Raw genomic sequence first — 23,936 nt, 5'->3', positions numbered from 1 at the left:
TGAGACAACAAAGGTTCAACCACATCGAAGAGATTAATCATTCTTGAAATATTATCCATATGAGGCTACATTAGTAGGATAATTTTGTATTATTTTGTGTCTGATTTCATTGTTATTTATTACAGATGGGAAATTATTTTTATTGTTATGATTTTTTAGTCAAGTGACGGAGCTTAATGTTGTTCATGCAACTTTGAGAGTAGGAGTAGAGAATGACTTGGCCCCTCTCTGCTCCTGGTCACAGTTTGTCAGTCTGGAGTGCCTGATGACCTCTGTGACAGACATGTTCCCCACCGTGTTTCGAAGGGGGTACCGTCGAGAGCTGCTGCTGCTTTGTCTCTGCTCTGTCTGCTTCTTCCTGGGACTCCTTCTGGTCACAGAGGTGAGTGTCTCACTACACAAGTCATTATTTTTCTCCCTTCATTCTGGCTGTATTTTTCTAGTCTATAGTTGTCAAGCACTGGAACAAAGTTATGTCCTGAACTTGCCAATGTCTCAACACTGTCTTAGTATACCAGTCTAGTGAGACCGCTGATAGGGCCCCCCCACCCCTTTACCAGAAGTTGAAACGTGTTAAGCTGCTTTCCTGGGGGCATATGAATATTTTATTTTCACACTCTGTGAGAAAGGCTAACATCTAAAGTCCTCATGGTACTATACATACTATTGGTTACTATTTTCTAGAGAATCACATACCCTATATCATGTACCTTTGATGAACATTTTCTGATCAGATGATACCAGTGTATCGTCTGATTACACGATTAGTCATAGTTTCACACTGTACGATCATGTCTGTTCTCTGTTGCAGGGAGGCTTATATTTTCTACAACTTTTTGACCATTACGTGTGCAGTGGCAACAATCTCCTTCTGCTCTCCGTCTGCCAGTCAATAGCAATCGGTTGGATTTATGGTAAGTCCTCAAGAATCTCTGGTGATAACAACAAAATAATGTGTCTCTCCAGGAGTTAGTTATTCGCCCTAAGCGTCCATTCAGTTCCTGTTTTGGGTTATGATTTATCCTTAGAGAGGAATTAATTTATGTTGAAATATTTTGACTTTCTAAGACGGATTTGAAATATTTTGACTTTCTAAGACAGATTTGAAATATTTTGACTTTCTAAGACGGATTTGAAATATTTTGACTTTCTAAGACAGATTTGAAATATTTTGACTTTCTAAGACGGATTTGAAATATTTTGACTTTCTAAGACAGATTTGAAATATTTTGACTTTCTAAAACGGATTTGAAATATTTTGACTTTCTAAGACAGATTTGAAATATTTTGACTTTCTAAGACAGATTTGAAATATTTTGACTTTCTAAGACGGATTTGAAATATTTTGACTTTCTAAGACAGATTTGAAATATTTTGACTTTCTAAGACAGATTTGAAATATTTTGACTTTCTAAGACGGATTTGAAATATTTTGACTTTCTAAGACGGATTTGAAATATTTTGACTTTCTAAGACAGATTTGAAATATTTTGGATTAAGAATGTTGTGGATACGTCTATCTAAACGTGTGCCTCCAAGTTCCCTCATTTTTGCATTTGCATTTTTTGTCACATGTAGACAGACCAGAACGTTGATTATCTAGGAATGTTGCTCAAATGTCATGCAATATAATTTTGTCCCATGATAGCACTTGCGTAAGTGCAGTCTACATTGTCTTTGAATAATACTGTATATCACTTTGAAATCTTCAAATGCCAAATGATCTTACATTTTGCTCAGTTGATATACTATTCTTTCTAAATAATCACTCAGTAAGTGGCCTCAGTACTTTTAAAGCAAGAGGCACAGAAGCCAAAACAGATATTCAATAAAGTTGATTCTTAAATCTCTTATAAGGACTTCTAAAGTGCAGTTCCTCTGATGTTCTTTGTGGGTTTTCAGTGTTTTAAAGTCCCAGGTGCTTAATTCAGACTTTTGTGAAATAATTGTACACTTGTTTCGCAAGCCTATTCAATAACACTATTCAAACAATGACTGGATATACAGTAGGTCTTCTATATGACCTCTTGATTTCACCCTCTTAGTCCTTAGTCAGTAAAATTCTAGACAATGCCTCTGCTTAGGTTTCATCTTTATGTGCTCTTTGACTAGACACCTTTGTTCCGTCCGTCACGTTTGTCAGCTGTGTATAATACTTCCCTAGACTTTCCCCATTGAGGATTTAAGCTAATGGCATCCCGCTCTCTTGAAAAAGGATGTCTGCTGTCACAGCTACTTAGGCTTTGATTGCAAAACAGAAACCATTGACAGACTAAATAAGCGCAAACGCACAAGAAAACCTTTAGATCCACATGGGTTTAACATTACGTTTCATTAGGGTCCATTTCACTCATGTGCAGAGTGATGATGTTCAATTATGTAATCTTGAACGCTTTTATAAGATACTCCTTTTAAGATAAACATAGCTATGCAAGTCATGGCATGCTATTGCAAATTGTGTCCGTTTGACTAACTTTGAACGTGTTTATTGCTTAATGGAAATAAACTGTCATTGGTTGTGAAACATGGATAGCCCCTCTCCCTTGGGCTTTGGGAGTGTGGGACATGAAATAATCTTGTTCGTTGTTTTAGTATACTCAATCCAAGTTTATCTTTCAGAGAGGTAATGGTGTTATTTAAATAACATTTACAGTGCCTTGCGAAAGTATTCGGCCCCCTTGAACTTTGCAACCTTTTGCCACATTTCAGGCTTCAAACATAAAGATATAAAACTGTATTTTTTTGTGAAGAATCAACAATAAGTGGGACACAATCATGAAGTGGAACGACATTTATTGGATATTTCAAACTTTTTTAACAAATCAAAAACTGAAAAATTGGGCGTGCAAAATTATTCAGCCCCCTTAAGTTAATACTTTGTAGCGCCACCTTTTGCTGCGATTACAGCTGTAAGTCGCTTGGGGTATGTCTCTATCAGTTTTGCACATCGAGAGACTGACATTTTTTCCCATTCCTCCTTGCAAAACAGCTCGAGCTCAGTGAGGTTGGATGAAGAGCATTTGTGAACTGCAGTTTTCAGTTCTTTCCACAGATTCTCGATTGGATTCAGGTCTGGACTTTGACTTGGCCATTCTAACACCTGAATATGTTTATTTTTGAACCATTCCATTGTAGATTTTGCTTTATGTTTTGGATCATTGTCTTGTTGGAAGACAAATCTCCGTCCCAGTCTCAGGTCTTTTGCAGACTCCATCAGGTTTTCTTCCAGAATGGTCCTGTATTTGGCTCCATCCATCTTCCCATCAATTTTAACCGTCTTCCCTGTCCCTGCTGAAGAAAAGCAGGCCCAAACCATGATGCTGCCACCACCATGTTTGACAGTGGGGATGGTGTGTTCAGGGTGATGAGCTGTGTTGCTTTTACGCCAAACATAACGTTTTGCATTGTTGCCAAAAAGTTCAATTTTGGTTTCATCTGACCAGAGCACCTTCTTCCACATGTTTGGTGTGTCTCCCAGGTGGCTTGTGGCAAACTTTAAACAACACTTTTTATGGATATCTTTAAGAAATGGCTTTCTTCTTGCCACTCTTCCATAAAGGCCAGATTTGTGCAATATACGACTGATTGTTGTCCTATGGACAGAGTCTCCCACCTCAGCTGTAGATCTCTGCAGTTCATCCAGAGTGATCATGGGCCTCTTGGCTGCATCTCTGATCAGTCTTCTCCTTGTATGAGCTGAAAGTTTAGAGGGACGGCCAGGTCTTGGTAGATTTGCAGTGGTCTGATACTCCTTCCATTTCAATATTATCGCTTGCACAGTGCTCCTTGGGATGTTTAAAGCTTGGGAAATATTTTTGTATCCAAATCCGGCTTTAAACTTCTTCACAACAGTATCTCGGACCTGCCTGGTGTGTTCCTTGTTCTTCATGATGCTCTCTGCGCTTTTAACGGACCTCTGAGACTATCACAGTGCAGGTGCATTTATACGGAGACATGATTACACACAGGTGGATTGTATTTATCATCATTAGTCATTTAGGTCAACATTGGATCATTCAGAGATCCTCACTGAACTTCTGGAGAGAGTTTGCTGCACTGAAAGTAAAGGGGCTGAATAATTTTGCACGCCCAATTTTTCAGTTTTTGATTTGTTAAAAAAGTTTGAAATATCCAATAAATGTCGTTCCACTTCATGATTGTGTCCCACTTGTTGTTGATTCTTCACAAAAAAATACAGTTTTATATCTTTATGTTTGAAGCCTGAAATGTGGCAAAAGGTCGCAAAGTTCAAGGGGCCCGAATACTTTCGCAAGGCACTCTATTTACTAACATTGCCCTCAAACTGACTCCAGACATTCATCTTTCACTCAATTTGAAATATTGAAGGCAGTCTGCTGGCATGGGAAGTATTGTGTTTCAGTGTGTTCACAGCCAGTATGTCTCTGGGGGTCATTTACAAAGATGGCAGGCAACTGTGCTGTCGGAAAAAGAAACCACCCCCAGTGTGCACCTAATATAATACAATTAATATTAACATCAAGTGAAGCAACATGTTATGAGACTTTGTTCACATGGATAGCTGGTAAATGAGATAACTGTAGTAAAGATTCAAACATTGTTATGAAGGTTCTAACCAAATGACATGGTATGCTGACGCTACAAAGTGTTTCTGTAGGAATGAGGTGCGTGTTAGGGTAAATACTGTAGATCCTAGAAGTATTCTAATGAGAGGGAAGGAGACAGGAACACCTGAGGATGAGTCTCCTGACCTCTTACTGGAAAACGTATAGGAATACTATGGACTGAAAGGTGACATCTTGGCCGTATGTATGTATCAAGTGTCTCAGCGTACGAGTGCTGCACTAGGATCAAATCAAATCAAATCAAATTTTATTTGTCACATACACATGGTTAGCAGATGTTAATGCGAGTGTAGCGAAATGCTTGTGCTTCTAGTTCCGACAATGCAGTAATAACAAGTAATCTAACTAACAATTCCAAAACTACTGTCTTGTACACAGTGTAAGGGGATAAAGAATATGTACATAAGGATATATGAATGAGTGATGGTACAGAGCAGCATAGGCAAGATACAGTAGATGGTATCGAGTACAGTATGTACAAATGAGATGAGTATGTAAACAAAGTGGCATAGTATAAAGTGGCTAGTGATACATGTATTACATAAGGATACCGTCGATGATATAGAGTACAGTATATACGTATGCATATGAGATGAATAATGTAGGGTAAGTAACATTTATATAAGGTAGCATTGTTTAAAGTGGCTAGTGATATATTTACATCATTTCCCATCAATTCCCATTATTAAAGTGGCTGGAGTTGAGTCAGTGTCAGTGTGTTGGCAGCAGCCACTCAGTGTTAGTGGTGGCTGTTTAACAGTCTGATGGCCTTGAGATAGAAGCTGTTTTTCAGTCTCTCGGTCCCAGCTTTGATGCACCTGTACTGACCTCGCCTTCTGGATGATAGCGGGGTGAACAGGCAGTGGCTCGGGTGGTTGATGTCCTTGATGATCTTTATGGCCTTCCTGTGACATCGGGTGGTGTAGGTGTCCTGGAGGGCAGGTAGTTTGCCCCCGGTGATGCGTTGTGCAGACCTCACTACCCTCTGGAGAGCCTTACGGTTGAGGGCGGTGCAGTTGCCATACCAGGCGGTGATACAGCCCGCCAGGATGCTCTCGATTGTGCATCTGTAGAAGTTTGTGAGTGCTTTTGGTGACAAGCCGAATTTCTTCAGCCTCCTGAGGTTGAAGAGGCGCTGCTGCGCCTTCTTCACGATGCTGTTGGTGTGAGTGGACCAATTCAGTTTGTCTGTGATGTGTATGCCGAGGAACTTAAAACTTGCTACCCTCTCCACTACTGTTCCATCGATGTGGATAGGGGGGTGTTCCCTCTGCTGTTTCCTGAAGTCCACAATCATCTCCTTAGTTTTGTTGACGTTGAGTGTGAGGTTATTTTCCTGACACCACACTCCGAGGGCCCTCACCTCCTCCCTGTAGGCCGTCTCGTCGTTGTTGGTAATCAAGCCTACCACTGTTGTGTCGTCCGCAAACTTGATGATTGAGTTGGAGGCGTGCGTGGCCACGCAGTCGTGGGTGAACAGGGAGTACAGGAGAGGGCTCAGAACGCACCCTTGTGGGGCCCCAGTGTTGAGGATCAGCGGGGAGGAGATGTTGTTGCCTACCCTCACCACCTGGGGGCGGCCCGTCAGGAAGTCCAGTACCCAGTTGCACAGGGCGGGGTCGAGACCCAGGGTCTCGAGCTTGATGACGAGCTTGGAGGGTACTATGGTGTTGAATGCCGAGCTGTAGTCGATGAACAGCATTCTCACATAGGTATTCCTCTTGTCCAGATGGGTTAGGGCAGTGTGCAGTGTGGTTGAGATTGCATCGTCTGTGGACCTATTTGGGCGGTAAGCAAATTGGAGTGGGTCTAGGGTGTCAGGTAGGGTGGAGGTGATATGGTCCTTGACTAGTCTCTCAAAGCACTTCATGATGACGGATGTGAGTGCTACGGGGCGGTAGTCGTTTAGCTCAGTTACCTTAGCTTTCTTGGGAACAGGAACAATGGTGGCCCTCTTGAAGCATGTGGGAACAGCAGACTGGTATAGGGATTGATTGAATATGTCCGTAAACACACCGGCCAGCTGGTCTGCGCATGCTCTGAGGGCGCGGCTGGGGATGCCGTCTGGGCCTGCAGCCTTGCGAGGGTTAACACGTTTAAATGTCTTACTCACCTCGGCTGCAGTGAAGGAGAGACCGCATGTTTTCGTTGCAGGCCGTGTCAGTGGCACTGTATTGTCCTCAAAGCGGGCAAAAAAGTTATTTAGTCTGCCTGGGAGCAAGACATCCTGGTCCGTGACTGGGCTGGATTTCTTCCTGTAGTCCGTGATTGACTGTAGACCCTGCCACATGCCTCTTGTGTCTGAGCCGTTGAATTGAGATTCTACTTTGTCTCTGTACTGGCGCTTAGCTTGTTTGATAGCCTTGCGGAGGGAATAGCTGCACTGTTTGTATTCGGTCATGTTACCAGACACCTTGCCCTGATTAAAAGCTGTGGTTCGCGCTTTCAGTTTCACACGAATGCTGCCATCAATCCACGGTTTCTGGTTAGGGAATGTTTTAATCGTTGCTATGGGAACGATATCTTCAACGCACGTTCTAATGAACTCGCACACCGAATCAGCGTATTCGTCAATGTTGCTATCTGACGCAATACGAAACATCTCCCAGTCCACGTGATGGAAGCAGTCTTGGAGTGTGGAGTCAGCTTGGTCGGACCAGCGTTGGACAGACCTCAGCGTGGGAGCCTCTTGTTTTAGTTTCTGTCTGTAGGCAGGGATCAACAAAATGGAGTCGTGGTCAGCTTTTCCGAAAGGGGGGCGGGGCAGGGCCTTATATGCGTCGCGGAAGTTAGAGTAACAATGATCTAAGGTCTTTCCTCCCCTGGTTGCGCAATCGATATGCTGATAAAATTTGGGGAGTCTTGTTTTCAGATTAGCCTTGTTAAAATCCCCAGCTACAATGAATGCAGCCTCCGGATAAATCGTTTCCAGTTTGAGTTAAATAAAGTTCGTTCAGAGCCATCGATGTGTCTGCTTGGGGGGGGATATATACGGCTGTGATTATAATCGAAGAGAATTCTCTTGGTAGATAATGCGGTCTACATTTGATTGTGAGGAATTCTAAATCAGGTGAACAGAAGGCTTTGAGTTCCTGTATGTTTCTTTCATCACACCATGTCACGTTGGCCATGAGGCATACGCCCCCGCCCCTCTTCTTACCAGAAAGATGTTTGTTTCTGTCAGCGCGATGTGTGGAGAAACCCGTTGGCTGCACCGCTTCAGATAGAGTCTCTCCAGTGAGCCATGTTTCAGTGAAGCAAAGGACGTTACAGTTTCTGATGTCCCTCTGGAATGCTACCCTTGCTCGGATTTCATCAACCTTGTTGTCAAGAGACTGGACATTGGCAAGAAGAATGCTAGGGAGTGGTGTGCGCTGTGCCCGTCTCCGGAGTCTGACCAGAAGACCGCCTTGTTTCCCTCTCTTTCGGAGTCGTTTTTTGGGTCGCTGCATAGGATCCACTCCGTTGTCCTGTTTGTAAGGCAGAACACAGGGTCCGCGTCGCGAAAAACATATTCTTGGTCGTACTGATGGTGAGTTGACGCTGATCTTATATTCAGTAGTTCTTCTCGACTGTATGTAATGAAACCTAAGATGACCTGGGGTACTAATGTAAGAAATAACACGGAAAAAAACAAAAAACTGCATAGTTTCCTAGGAACGCGAAGCGAGGCGGCCATCTCTGTCGGCGCCGGAAGTAGGATCAGGTCCCCCCTGTTCGTGTAATCATATTCATTTTGATCTAAAAGGCTAAACGGATCCTAAATCAGCACTCCTAGTCTGAGAATCTTAATACATATTGCCCCCGGCCTTTCCTGACACACCCGATGCAGCAGGTAGAAACGTATACAGAAATGATGTCAAAAGTCATGTCAGATCTGCTGCAATCCTGTCAAACGGTGTTATAACACCTTGGGTGCTGACTAGATATTTTTTTAAACCTTTGATTCATGATGGGAATATAATTGATATGATACTTTATTATGGAGAAGTCAGCTATTAGTTTGACTGAACATTATATATCTACCCGATATGTCCTGACCTACAGTTGAAGTCGGAAGTTTACATAAACCTTAGCCAAATACATTTAAACTCAGTTTTTCACAATTCCTGACATTTAATCAGAGTAAAAAATTCCCTGTTTTAGGTCAGTTAAGATCACCACTTTGTTTTAAGAATGTGAAATGTCGGAGTAATAGTAGAAAGAATGATTTATTTCAGCATTTATTTATTTCATCACATTCCCAGTGGGTCAGAAGTTTACATAAACTCAATTAGTATTTGGTAGCATTGCCTTTAAATTGTTTAACTTGGGTCAAACATTTCAGGTAGCCTTCCACAAGCTTCCCACAATAAGTTGGGTGAAGGCACAGTTAACTTAGTGTATGTAAACTTCTGACCCACTGGAATTGTGATACAGTGAACTACAAGTGAAATAATCTGTCTGTAAACAGTTGTTGGAAAATGTACTTGTGTCATCCACAAAGTAGATGTCCTAACCGACTTGCCAAAACTATAGTTTGTTAACAATACATTTGTGGAGTTTTAATGACTGTAACCTAAGTGTATGTAAACTTCCGACTTCAACAATATCATCCTAGCTGAACCCTTGATTGGTCATAAAATACTTGTGTTTCAGGTTAAACCTTTAAAAGCTTCACTCTGAGCAAATTCAGAGCAAGAATTTAACAATTCAGACTGACACTCACTGAAAATCATATGAATGAATTTCCTGAATTTGTTGAAGTGTAAACGAAGTCGACCCAAACTCTGTGTTATATTTTTTATTTACAGGAGTGGATCGTCTCTATGACAACATAGAAGATATGATTGGGTATCGTCCCTGGCCAGTGATTAAGTACTGTTGGCTTTACGTCACCCCTACAGTCTGTTTGGTGAGTGGTTGGCTCACTGTTTTGTCAAAAATCCTTCTTCAAGGAATATATACATTAAAATAATTAACTGTAATATTATGGTTTTAATATGAATGATATTATCTAATGCAACATGCCTAAAGAACAATACAAATCCTTAACAATTCATGATAGAATGACATGCCTATGCTATTATTTGTTTCTCTTCAGGGTACATTCATCTTTTCCTTGGTACAATATAAGCCCCTAAAGTTCAACAAAACCTATTTGTACCCTGACTGGGCATATGCATTGGGGTGGTTCCTGGGGCTCGCCTGTGTGGCTCTGGTGCCTCTGTGGATGATCTGGAAGGTCTATCGGTCCAAATTGACAGTCTGGCAGGTAAGACTACTGTCAATGGTGGTAGTTGATACAATGGTTAGATACGATATTCATGAGAATACAAAAGTGCCCACAGTATACATTGCTTGATAAAATATTTATAAAGATTACAACCTAATAACGTCGAACCATAGACATAGGGATTTATACTTCAGTAATGACTTTGGGCTTACCAAAAACGTACATTTAGCAAAAACACAGAAATGTAATTTTGATTGTTTGGATTTATTACTCTTCTTTGATCAGAACTGTGAAATGCATGTTATTGGATTTCTGTTTTTATCGACGACCTGCTTTCACAGAGCCTAAAACAGCTATGTCGCCCAGAAACCAACAAGGCCCTCAACCAGAAGCAGCAAAGTCCTGAACAGTGCCCTCTGAACCCAGATTCCATTCTTATTCTTGAGTACAAGGGAAGTGGTGTAGTTGAGCTAGAGATGCACACATGACATCTTGCTAATTTGAAAACATGATACATAATACTTTTGATATGATATTTTCAGTGCCCAATTAAACAGTCCATACTTAAGTATTGTATATTTTAGGAATATATGCAAATAAAAAATTGTATTCATTTTGTATTTTTTTTCCTCCAGATCTCAGATATTGTATTGAGGTAATTTATTTCTTACCTCAGCTATTCTACCTATACTGTATATAGGACCCACCTTAGTGGTGTATGGTAGCCATATTTTTGGGATAGGACTTTTATAAATGTTATTTGCACTGTGAGTTTTCAAATACTTTTCTTTTCAAATACCTTTAAGATGTGAGTTGACTACTATGTAGATCAGGGGTGTCAAACTCAAATACCCAGTGGGCCAAAATGTAAAACCTGAACAAAGTCACGGGCCAACATTGAACAAATTAACCTTTTAATATGGACCCAAACAAGTTTTGCTTTAACATTGAATATGGAACAAGCATCGCTTATTACCATACAATATATAATTTAATAGTGGAGACATGCAAAATCGAATTTCAAATGAAAAAACACATCAATGGCATTCATTTATTAAATAAATAAAATTTAAATAAAAATTGTATGCCTCTTTTCTATTTGCAGCCTTCTGATTTAAATCCCAAAATAAACTTTTTCCACTGGCTAATAATTTTACAAATAAAATGATAATAAATCAATCAACCATTCAAGCCCATGCCTTGTAGCAAGAAAAAGTGCATAAAGAAAACGTTAATTATTGCACACTGGTCTAATCTGATGTGCCCAAGCCAGATCTGAGCAGCTTGGGTGCGGAGCTGAGGCATTGTGTCAGGGATGAACCGTGGAAACTGTGCGGCGCCCACAGCATCATACTTTGACTTCAGCGTGTCGTTGCACTGGAGTTCAATCAGCTCCATTTGGATGTTGGTTGGTGCATTTTCCACATCAACTGCGAAGGGATTACTAAGCAGTTCAAACTTGCATTTCTGGGCATCAAAGTCGGCAAATCGCCGGCTAAACTCAGCGGCGAGAACACTGAGTTTTTCAGCAAACTGTGCGCATGGGAACACGGCGGTAGAGATCTGCGCTTTTATGGATTGGCAGCAGGGAAAATGGCAAGGGTTTCCTTGCAGCATCTGATTCTCCCACAGGCACAGTTTAGTTTTGAAGGCCCTCACTGCAGCGTACATGTCTGTGATGATGTGCCCCCGCCCCTGAAGCTGCAGGTTCAGCGCATCGAGATGGCTCGAGATGTCACAGAGAAAGGCCAGCTCACACAGGAACTTTTGCTCCCGGAGCTCTGCTGTATCCTTCCCTTTGGTTTCCAGGAATTGACATATTTCCTCACGCAGCTCGAAACATCTGTTCAGTACTTTTCCTCTGCTTAGCCATCTCACCTCTGTGTGATACGGCACGTCTGCGTATTCCGAACCACACTCCTCCAGAAAAGATTTAAACTGGCGGTGATTTAGACCTTTGGCTCTTATAAAGTTAACTACCTGTGTTACTGTGGTCATAACATGTTCCATCTTTAGGGCTTTGGCACACAGTGCTTCCTGATGTATGATGCAGTGGTAAACAGTTAGCTCACCTGCACAGTTCTCTTCCCGCATCTTCTCCCGAACCATGCCCACCAGTCCACTCTTTTTACCGCACATCGCTGGCGCACCATCTGTCGTTAATCCAACAAGTTTATCCCACGGCAGCTTTATTTCAGTTACACATTTGGAAACCTCCTCAAAGATTTCCTTTCCTGTGGTTGTGCCATGCATTGATTTGAATCCTAATAGCTCCTCCGTAACACACAGATTTGAGTCCACTCCACGGATGAAGACTGACAGCTGAGCAGTATCAGATGCGTCGCAGCTCTCATCCACAGCGAGGGAGAACGCAACAAAATCTTTTCCCTTTTCCATCAGCTGGTCATACAGATTGGTGGCAAGATCACATGTGCGATCAGCTACTGTGTTCCTGCTCAGGCTCACGTTTGAAAATGCTTGTTTTTTCTCTGGGCATACGAGGTCACAAACCTTCATCATGCACTTTTTCATGAACTCTCCCTCATTAAAGGGCCGGGCTGATTTTGCGATCTCTGCTGCCACTATATAACTAGCCTTTACAGCAGCCTCGCTTTGTGATGTGGCTTTTTTAAACATATTCTGTTGTGAAACCAAACTTCTTTTCATCTCCTCTACTTTCTGGCTCCTTTGAGTCATGTCCAGGTCCTTGTATTTGTCATGGTGTTTTGTTTCATAGTGTCGTCTAATGTTGTACTCCTTACTTACAGCCACGTTGACTCCACAAACAAGACAAACAGGTTTGTCTTTTACATATGTAAACAGATATTCTGCCTCCCACTTGTCCAGAAAGCTCCTGTTTTCTGCCTTTCTTTTCGCCATTTTTGGGAAGGGTTAGCTCGCTGACAGTTGTAGCGTCTATGTTGCTATGACTACTGTCACAGAGGAGAGAGCGTTTCTGGGTCCTGTCCTGATTGGCGCGCGAAAACAGCAGAGCTTTATGGGATTCGTAGTATTAGTGGTGAATGCGCTGTAAAATACCGGCGGGCCAGCTCTAGTAGTAATTTGGTATTGTCTCGCGGGCCAAATATAATTACCCCGCGGGCCAAATTTGGTTATTCTAAATTGTTTTAAATGTGCATACAGCAAGCATTGATTAGCAACTAAGAAAGTTAAGCAGGAACGAAGATAGCAGGATTTGAGCAACCAAGCTGAAATTGATGAGAGAAAATGGATAAGCAGCAGGAATTGAGAATCCAAGGTAGTAGACTGTTTCTGGGCATCTGAAGGAAACATTCTCCTCAGATGTGTCAAGTCAGTATTTAACAGGACAGTCCTTCTGGAGGTAATTTTGCAGGAATTCACCAAAGGCATAAAAGCAGCATATCATCACTCAAAGACAAGGTCTTATGGAACTCTATGTATGGAAATCCACATATTATGGAACTCCAGAAGCAAATTAAGTGAAGTTCAATTCCCTGCAGGACACAAATAAATTATCCAACCATTAGCACCTTGGATTTGACAGATAAAGATAATTAATAATTGTCCGAATAACACCCCAATTATTTAGTTAGTATATTAAATGACAGACATGATATGATGTGGAAAGGTGCGAAATTATGTTGTTAAACTGTCAATTACAATTATCGTGAAACTGATCTGATTAAGGTATTTTGTAATACTCTTTTGTAACTCTGTTATGATACATTACAAAATGATTTTATGAAACAGTTTTATAACACTAGCCTTCGAATCAGTTATTTCCATTCTAAATATTGTTGATGAAATCATCATTGACAATCGGCCTTTAAACTTTTTACAATTGTATAGTGCAGTAATAACAGCTATCTCCATTATTTATGGCTGCACTCATCCTGACAGAATGTCACAACTTACATGTTCACACATGAGTCCATATCAGACGATATTCTGGGTACATGCAAATTTGAGCAATTCTGGATGAACAAATGTTAGACAAGGGAACCTTTTTTGTATTGGCTCAAGGTCTTTGTTTCAGTGTGTTATCACACCAGAGGCATAACCATAGTTGTGTCTATGAATGCAATATCCTGAGATTTTCCAATATAATACAAAAGAAAACACATATGTTTTTCCCCTCAGGTTGCCATACTGATAATTTTTCACATCTGTTAAAGTTTCAAGTTTTAATGTCACATGCACAAGAACAGTGAAATGCCTTTCTTCAAACTCAAAATCCAACAATGCAATAACCAAAAACAATGGTTATTTAAAAAACCACAAGAAATGTGAATAACACAATATGTAGGTAAGCATATATACAGGGTCAGTTCCAATACCATATTTACAAAGTGCACGGATACTGGAGTGATGGAGGTAGATATGTGTAGGGGTAAGGTGACTAGGCATCAGGATATAAGATAAATAGAGTAGCATCAGCTTGTATGTGAGTGGGTGTGCGTGTCTGTAGAGTCGGTATAAATGTATGTGCATATTATGTGTTTGTGAGCAGATGATGGAGTGTGTGTGTGTGTGTGTGTAGGGCCCTTTGAGTGTGCATACAGTACAAAAATCAAAAGGTAAATAAGGATGCATGGTTAACTCAGATAGTCCATGGAGCTAGTGTGTTAGCTATTTGTCTGTCTTATTGCTTGGCTGTTCAATAGCCAGTTGGTGCCAGACTTGATGCACCAGTACCGCTTGCCGTGCGGAAGCAGGGAAAATAGCCTATGGCTTGGGTGGTTGGAGTCTTCAACGATTGTCTGGGCCTTCCGGATATAGATGTCCTGGACGGAGAAGGAGAGCCCGCAGTCCTCGGTAGTGCGCCGCGTCAGTGGCTCTGTGTTATCCTCAAAGCGGGCAAAGAAGGTGTTTAGCTTGTCCGGAAGCAAGTGGAGCAAAATGGAGTCGGGGTCAGATTTGCCAAATGGAGTCGGGGTCAGATTTGCCGAATGGAGGGCGGGAGAGGGCCTTGTATGCATCCCGGAAGTTGGTGTAACAGTGGTCTAGTGATTTAGCAGCGCGAGTACTACAGTCGATATGTTGATTGAATTTAGGCAGCCTTTTCCTCAACTTTGCTTTGCTAAAATCCCCAGCTACAATAATTGCAACTTGAGGATATATTGTTTCCAGTTTGCCAAAAGTCCAGTGAAGTTCCTTGAGGGCCGTCGTGGTATCGGCTTGATGGGGGATATACACGGCCGTAACAACATTCCCTCAAAGCCAACCTCATCAGGGTGGAAAACACAAAACCTGCAAACAGGAAACTGTGTACATTTACATTTATATTTAAGTGCACTTAGATTTACATTAGTTTTGTTTATCCCCAGGGATTGGTTATGCCACCCAGGTGGTCATTGCGTATGCTGCAGTGTCATATATCATCATCCAGGCCTGGGCCTTCTTCTACTTGTTCTCCTCCTTCAGTGCCGAGGTGCCATGGGCCAGCTGCAGAAACCCCTGGAATACAGGTAATAACAGTAACATGGGTAATAACAGTCAATAACACAGGTAATAACAGCAACATGGGTAATAACAGTCAATAACACAGGTAATAACAGTTTGTAACATGGGCAATAGCAGTTACAATTATATGCATATTGACATATACAATTGGTCAATTACACAAGCAATGACAGGTAATAACAGGTGATAACACAAGTAATAACATGTAACAGTTAATAAAACATGTATTAATAGTTAATAACATTAATACACAGCAAATAAGTTAATTACATAGGGAATAACAATTAACCTTAAAGGACAACACACACCACGCCGATTGTCGATCTTCTGTTCGTCTGCTGCTTGTTCGGCGTGGTTTGTTTTTGGGACCACCTGCTGATGGATGTCTGGCTGCCAACATTTTTGTACGATTCTATATGAGGAATCGGTTTGCACTCACTTTGCAAATTACATTCGGCACTCTGTTCAGAGGTGCTAAGTACTATCGGTTGGCAAAAGCTATTGGTGTGTCCGAGCCTTAAAAGTGGCAACATCTTTATATACTTAAAAGTGCCAACTCCAAATTGATAATGATTGCGAAGAGACTGTCTGTCAAGCAGTAACACATTTTTATTTTATTAACCTTATTAACCTTTTCACACCTTTATAGTCAAATGTGATGTATGCTTTTCATGTTTTAAGTTATTTTTGATCAATATCAATCACAAAAACTTGTCATAAACCTTTGTCTGTTATTCATTCAAAGTTTTGTGTTTCTCTGATACTGAGAGGCTGAGAAATTGGCGATTGAGTTAATCTGACATACTGGTGTGAACTAAGATGACCGCCGATATGGCTGCCGCTGCCATATTAAACTTTTGACTCTTGACTTTGAATGCTATGGGTTATCAACTTGACTTGGTGGGGAGACATATTCTGGAGGGTAAATATTTTGGTATTTATATTTTTGAGCAGAGGTGGCCACAGGTCCCAGAAGTGGGGGCAAAGTTTTATTCCCCTTGGGCCCAGAGTTTTTCCTTGATGGTAAACAGGTAAAACTTCAGAACCTAGTTGTAGCAGGGATTGACTTTAAAACCTCTTAAATGTAACTACATGTAATCTAATCCACGTAATCCCCGAAAGTAATTATTTATCATGGGGACCATAAACAAGTAATGCTGCACACTACAAGAAAGGTTAACATCTCACCTTTCTGGTAAAAATAGTTATAAATTGATGAGGTGTAGTCACTTTTGAGGAACAGTATAAATATGATATTAATATGAAAATATGAAATATGACTTTTTCCTATTCAACAAAACTATGAATAAGGCTTGAAATGACAATTATGCTTTCTAAATATAGTATAAAAAATTTATAAAACCATTAACTAAGATTTCACCTTTTTTATGTCATGACATTCCCTCTTGGGAGTGTGACACTTATAACTGTAAAATGCATAGTTGTATGTTTAGTGTTAAAGAAAATGTGCATATTTTCTAAAGGTCTCGCTTGATCAAAACATCTGCCCCCACCACTGTGAATGTCAGACAGCCCTAGCTTGGCTTCCTGAACTCGTTGGGAACTCGCCTTTCATTTCATATTAATCTTGTCCATCTATGACAAGCAAGAAGTGTTTTTTGTTTAAAACCTATGAATTATTTTAGATTAATGGCTATAAATCGATCTCTGAATATGCTATAGGGATTAAACCACTCTCTCCTACTGCGCTACGATGTAAGATGTGCAGGCGTGTGTTTATTAAGATCCAATAGCGACAGCTAGTCTTACTTTAGGGTTAATAACATATGTAATAGCAGTTAATAACACAGATAATAACAGTTAATAAGGCTAGCAGATACCCATAGACTTCCAGTCATTGTGCTAATGCTAGTTAGCATTGGCTCGCGAAACTAACTCTAACTTACTTCATACTGGATGCAGAGACTTGATATACTCTGGGGAAGTATTGCCTCATTGCCAAAATCCTGAAGTTTGCCTTTAATAGACAAGTACAGCACAAGGATAGAACTACATACATTTAAAATAAGAATACACACTTTCCTACATTAATGTTTAGCATTCCATACATCATGTTCTCATTATAACAGCAATGCTGCAGCCATTCATTTTCTTATGTATTGCAATCCTTCATTCTACTATTATAATTGCTTTGTCTAAGCATGTCCTGATATCCTAATCTCACAGCATCCTTGAATCCTGATATCCTAATCTCACAGCACTTGTTGTTCTGTAAACACCAGAGAGAATCTCACATCGGTATCCTTAGTTCTTCTGTTTTACGTCAATACTATGCATAATCATGTGATTCATAGATGCTACTGAATGCAAGTACACCACACACAAAAACCAAAATGGAAATGCAATAATCATGTCATGTGGAGTTTCACCAAAGTCATTAACTCCTGCTCCATTCCCCTGGCGTGAACAGAGCCACATGTCATATCGTATGGAGTAACACCAAAGTTTCACCCCTGCTATGTTCCCCTGACGTGAATGCAGCAACCTTGATTTATAGGGAGGTGCACTTAAGTTTCACACCTGCTATGTTCCCCTGACGTGAACGCAGCAACGTTGAATCGTGTAGAGTTGCACCGTAATCAGATAAATTCCCTTGATGTGAATAAAGCTACCTTGTTTTGCTAAATTCCCCTGATGTGAATAAAGCTACCTTGTTTTGCTAAATTTCCCTGTTGTGATTATAGCTACCTTGTTTAACAATATTCCCCTGATGTGAATAAAGCTACTGTACCTTATTTCGCTAAATTCCTCTACCTTGTCAACATGAAAAATACACTTTTAAATGTATGATAAATACTCATTGATTCTTGAAGAATATAACTTATATATCCATCATGAGATTATAATTTTATTTCTAATAGAACCCCAAATATAAGCGTGTTTTACTCCTTGTAAACAACACTGTATAGACTTAAACTGTCATTTTGATCACATGGATGGTCAGTCCTTTTTTTTTTGCTTTTTGTTTTTAGTTAAACTGTCACACTCCATGAGAACCAAAAATATAAGCTTATTTTACTCCAATGTTTCTAAACATTGTAAATGTAAACAAATATTGTATAGCCTCATAACATGGATAAAACAGTATAAACCCAGGGTCGTTACACTACTCCCTCCTTTCAAAGAGCTCATCCTCTCGCAATACTGTAAATTAAAGATCCACATTTTTGATAAGAGTATTATTAAAATTATAAATCATTTTAATAATACTCTTATCAAAAATGTGTATCTTTAATTTAATACCGTACCGTGTAACAAAATAGGGCTTTTGAGCCTGTTCTCGTTTACGTTTGTGACAAAGCAGCTAATTTCTATCAAGTGACAGGGCTCTGTTATGAGCTTGTGTAAGCACCTGAGGCTGGTACCCTCTCTGCTTAAAGCGTTGCTGCATGTCACATACTGTACGCGTCTAAGTCGCTGAAATTGTCCAAATGGAATGTTGTTGAAAAGCCACAGGGGGTGGAAACTGTCTTCATGCAGTATGGTGTTCCGATCCATGCTTTTTCTGTAGATAGAAGTGTGTAAGTTGCTTTGGTCGTCCTTTGCGATTTTTCAGTCAAGAAAGTTGATCTTGGTTTGATCACACTCCAAGCTCAGCTTCAGGTTTTCATTGGTTCAGTTATTTTATGCATGGAAATCCAACAGTTTCTGTTCAGAGTCAGAGAAGACAGAATGACTTCATTAATGTACCGGCCCCACCAGATAATCTTGTCTTGAAAGGTATTGGTGGCAAAGTATATAAACCAGTCCTCCCATAGTCCTAAAAACAAGTTACCATTATTTGGTGCGAAGCAAGCTCCCAAAGTTATCCCCTTATCCTGTCTTTACAGTTGGTCCTGGAACAGGAAGACATTGTTATTTAGGGTCCACAGTGAGTTGCACAATAAAATCACTAGGGGGCATCAGGTCACCAGGTCTTGACTCATTATAAAGCCTAAATGCCTTCATCATGGAATATGTTGCTGCATATAGACTGTCCTGGATGTAGGAAGGTAATCCTGCAACAAAGGGTTTTTATTAAGAAATCCGCACATTTGGATGTTGATTCTGTTATAGAGTCATTTCCACTGATAATGGTCTGCCTTGTGAGTTTTAATTAATAAATGTTTTCTTTTAGTAGTATGTCAAAATATGGAAAACATGGGTGGGGGCATGCGCTGCTGCGCCTTCTTCACCACGCTGTCTGTGTGGGTGGACCAATTCAGTTTGTCCGTGATGTGTACGCCGAGGAACTCAAAACTTACTACCCTCTCCACTACTGTCCCGTCGATGTGGATAGGGGGGTGCTCCCTCTGCTGTTTCCTGAAGTCCACAACCTTTGTTTTGTTGAGGTTGAGTGTGAGGTTATTTTCCTGACACCACAATCCGAGGGCCCTCACCTCCTCCCTGTAGGCCGTCTCGTCGTTGTTGGTAATCAAGCCTACCACTGTAGTGTCGTCTGCAAACTTGATGATTGAGTCGGTCGTGGGTGAACAGGGAGTACAGGAGAGGGCTCAGAACGCACCCTTGTGGGGCCCCAGTGTTGAGGATCTGCGGGGTGGAGATATCTTTACCTACCCTCACCACCTGGTGGCGGCCCCTCAGGAAGTCCAGTACCCAGTTGCACAGGGCGGGGTCGAGACCCAGGGTCTCGAGCTTGATGATGAGTTTGGAGGGTACTATGGTGTTAAATGCTGAGCTGTAGTCGATGAACAGCATTCTCACATAGGTATTCCTCTTGTCCAGATGGGTTAGAGCAGTGTGCAGTGTGGTTGCGATTGCGTCGTCTGTGGACCTATTGGGGCGGTAAGCAAATTGGAGTGGGTCTAGGGTGTCAGGTAGGGTGGAGGTGATATGGTCCTTGACTTGTCTCTTAAAGCACTTCATGATGACGGAACTGAGTGCTAGCTCAGTTACCTTAGCTTTCTTGGGAACAGGAACAATGGTGGCCCTCTTGAAGCATGTGGGAACAGCAGACTGGGATAAGGCTTGATTGAATATGTCCGTAAATGGGCCTCCCGGGTGGCGCAGTGGTTAAGGGCGCTGTACTACAGCGCCAGCTGTGCCATCAGAGTCCCTGGGTTCGCGCCCAGGCTCTGTCGTATACGGGAGTTGTAGCAATGAGACAAGATAGTAGCTACTACAACAATTGGATACCACGAAATTGGGGAGAAAAAATTAATAAATAAATTTTAAAAAATGGTCACAAGAATATGTCCGTAAATATGTCCGGGGATGCTGTCTGGGCCTGCAGCCTTGCGAGGGTTAACACGTTTAAATGCTTTATTCACGTCGGCTGCAGGTTTTGGTAGCGGGCCGTGTCAGTGGCACGTCCTCAAAGCGAGCAAAGAAGTTGTTTAGTCTGTCTTGGAGCAAGACATCCTGGTCCGCGACGGGGCTGGTTTTCTTTTTGTAATCCATTATTTACTGTAGACCCTGCCATATACCTCTTGTGTCTGAGCCGTTGAATTGCGACTCTACTTTGTCTCTATACTGAAGCTTAGCTTGTTTGATTGCCTTGTGGAGGGAATAGCTACACTGTTTGTATTCGGTCATGTTTCCGGTCACCTTGCTCTGGTTAAAAGCAGTGGTTCGCGCTTTCAGTTTCGTGCGAATGCTGCCATCAATCCACGGTTTCTGGTTTGGGAATGTTTTTAATAGTTGCTGTGGGTACGACATCGCTGATGCACTTGTTCACCGAATCAGCGTATTCATCAATGTTGTTGTTTGACGCAGTGCAGAACATATCCCAATCCACGTGATCGAAGCAATCTTGAAGCGTGGAATCAGATTGGTAGGACCAGCGTTGAACAGACCTGAGCACGGGTGCTTCCTGTTTTAGTCTCTGTCTATAGGCTGGGAGAAACAAAATGTAGTCGTGGTCATCTTTTCCAAAAGGAGGGCGGGGGAGGGCCTTATATGCATCATGGAAGTTAGAGTAACAATGATCCAGGGTTTTACCAGCCCTGGGAGCACAATCGATATGCTGATAGAATGTAGGGAGTCTTGTGTGAACAGGTCAGCATGTCCGGTGAACAGGCCATAGCCGCAGTTGAACCTGGAGCAGCAGCACGGCTAGGTGGATTCGGGACAGCAAGGAGTCATCAGGCCAGGTAGTCCTGAGGCATGGTCCTAGGGCTCAGGTCCTCTGAGAGAGAGAGAAAGAAAGAAAGAAAGAAAGAAAGAAAGAAAGAAAGAAAGAAAGAGAGAGAGAGAGAATTAGAGAGAGAATACTTAAATTTACACAGGACACCGGATAAGACAGGTGAAATACTCCAGATATAACAGACTGACCCTAGCCCCCTGACAAATAAACTACTGCAGCATAAATACTGGAGGATGAGACAGGAGGGGTCGAGAGACACTGTGGCCCCATCCGACGATACCCCCGGACAGGGCCAAACAGGCAGGATATAACCCCACCCACTTTGCCAAAGCACAGCCCCCACACCACTAGAGGGATATCTTCAACCACCAACTTACCATCCTGAGACAAGGCCGAGTATAGCCCACAAAGATCTTCGCCACGGCACAACCCAAAGGGGGGGGCGCCAACCCAGACAGGAAGATCACGTCAGTGACTCAACCCACTCAAGTGACGCACCTCTCCTAGGGATGGCATGGAAGAGCACCAGTAAGCCAGTGACTCAGCCCCTATAATAGGGTTAGAGGCAGAGAATCACAGTGGAGAGTGAGGCCAAAGAGTTCAATATTGGTTTCATCAGACCAGAGAATCTTGTTTCTCATGGTCTGAGAGTCCTTTAGGTGCCCTTTGGCAAACTCCAAGCGGGCTGTCATTTGTCTTTTAGAGTGGCTTCCGTCTGGCCACTCTACCATAAAGGCCTGATTGGTGGAGTGTTGCAGAAATGTTTGTCCTTCTGGAAGGTTCTCCCATCTCCAGAGAGGAACTCTGAAGCTCTGTCAGAGTGACCATCGGGTTCTTGGTAACCTCCCTGACCAAGGCCCTTCTCCCCCGATTGCTCAGTTTGGCCGGATGACCATCTCTAGGAAGAGTCTTGGTGTTTCCAAACTTCTTCCATTTATGAGCGATGGAGGCCACTGTGTTCTTGGGGACAGACATTTTTTGGTACCCCCCACCCAGATCTGTGCCTCGACACAATCCTGTCTCGGAGCTCTACGGATAATTCCTTTGACCTCATGGCTCTGCCGTGCAGTGTGAACTGTGGGACCTTATATAGATAGGTGTGTGCCTTTACAAATCATGTTCAATCAATTGAATTCAACACAGGTGATCAATGGAAACAGGACGCACCTGAGCTCAATTTCGAGTCTTATAGCAAAGGGTCTGAATACTTATGTAAATAAGGTATTTCTGTTTTATATTTTTAACACATTTGCAAAAATGTCTAAAAAACCTGCGTTCGCTTTGTCATTATGGGGTATTGTATGTAGATCAATGAGGGGCAAAAAAATTATTTTATATTTAATCAATTTTAGAATCAGACTGTAACGTCACAACATTTTGGAAAAGTCAAGGGGTCTGAATACTTTCCGAATGCACTGTATATAGTCTATTCTGACTTGTGCCAGTTGTTCTTTCGCACTTCTATAAATTTCACTGTCAGATTGTTTGGTAATTTTCCATTTGAAGGCCGTCTTGTATCTTTCAGTAGATTGTTGCCAAGCTTAAAAGTCAAACTGCCAAGCCTGTAGACCTATCTACTTGTACTATGATTATACTGATTTGGGTAGAGTGCACTAGAGATGTGGTTGTTGCACTAGGAAAATATATTCTTTACAGTCCTTTTTCAGCTGTTAATAAAATGTACTCAACAATTATGTGTTTACAATACATTGCATTACTTACATCCAAATATAGTACATAAATAGCAACTATCTGTCACATCTGCTCCTGCAACGCCCTCTACTGCTCATTCTGTGTCTCCTTGACCTGCCGCCACTCCCCCAGGACTCTCTCCCTCTCTCTCTCTGTGTGTGTGTGTGTGATTGTGTGGGCGGAGACAGGCGTGCTGGAGTTAGAGCAGATCCCCACCAGCTGCAACCTGTTTCATAATCAAGACCTCTACAAAACTCAGCCCTACCACTTCCACGCTGCCAGATCGTAATCTCTGCTCAGTCTGGAGGGCTCTGTAACCCCCTTCATCATGTGGACTGACCATAAATACCTGTCCTACATACAGACCGCCAAACATCTGAACTCCCGGCAAGCCAGGTGGGCCTTGTTCTTCGGTAGATCCAATTTCACGCTCACTTATTTACCCTGTCCGAAGAATACCAAGCCGGATGCCCTCTCTTGCCATTTCACCACCGACAACATGGGTAGCGAGCCAGAAGCAATTGTGCCATCCACCTGCATTGTTGCCGCCGTCACCTGGAGATCGAGTCCCATATCCGCCAGGCTCAGCAGAACCAGCCTGACCCGGGTAACGGTCCTAGTAAATCTCTGTTTGTTCCAGATTGTGTTTGCTCTGATGTTCTTCAGTGGGGCCATTCTACCCACCTCACCTGTCACCCTGGTATGAACCGGAGCCTTGTGTTCCTGCGTCAGCGCTTTTGATGGCCCACCATGGAGGGAGATGTCCGGGGAGTTTGTCTCAGCCTGTTTGGTTTGTGCCCGGAACAAAACCTCCACTAAACCCACTTCCGGTCTGCTCCACCCTCTGGACTTCGTCACTGGCCTTCCCCCATCG

At 42.0% G+C, this 23,936-nt stretch overlaps 1 protein-coding gene across 2 annotated transcripts in view; it reads left to right on the top strand.

Moving 5' to 3' along the window:
- Nucleotides 1–23,936, top strand: part of LOC139413676 (sodium- and chloride-dependent GABA transporter 2-like) — a 61,292-nt gene that overhangs the window by 24,439 nt on the left and 12,917 nt on the right. The window contains exons 11-15 of one of the 2 annotated variants that reach the window (XM_071161335.1): nt 245–382; nt 812–914; nt 9,398–9,498; nt 9,688–9,858; nt 10,161–10,899. In XM_071161335.1, the coding sequence (XP_071017436.1) occupies nt 245–382; nt 812–914; nt 9,398–9,498; nt 9,688–9,858; nt 10,161–10,307 (660 nt within the window). In that variant the 3' untranslated portion in view covers nt 10,308–10,899. Of the gene's footprint in view, nt 1–244; nt 383–811; nt 915–9,397; nt 9,499–9,687; nt 9,859–10,160; nt 10,900–15,128; nt 15,270–23,936 lie in introns of those variants that run through there. The other variant, XM_071161336.1, reaches the window with a different exon arrangement.

The sequence above is a fragment of the Oncorhynchus clarkii genome, chromosome 7 (genome assembly GCF_045791955.1).
Source record: "Oncorhynchus clarkii lewisi isolate Uvic-CL-2024 chromosome 7, UVic_Ocla_1.0, whole genome shotgun sequence".
Lineage (NCBI taxonomy): Eukaryota > Metazoa > Chordata > Actinopteri > Salmoniformes > Salmonidae > Oncorhynchus > Oncorhynchus clarkii.
Note: the sequence above shows the minus strand (reverse complement) of the source record. Positions and strands in the feature narration are given on the sequence as shown.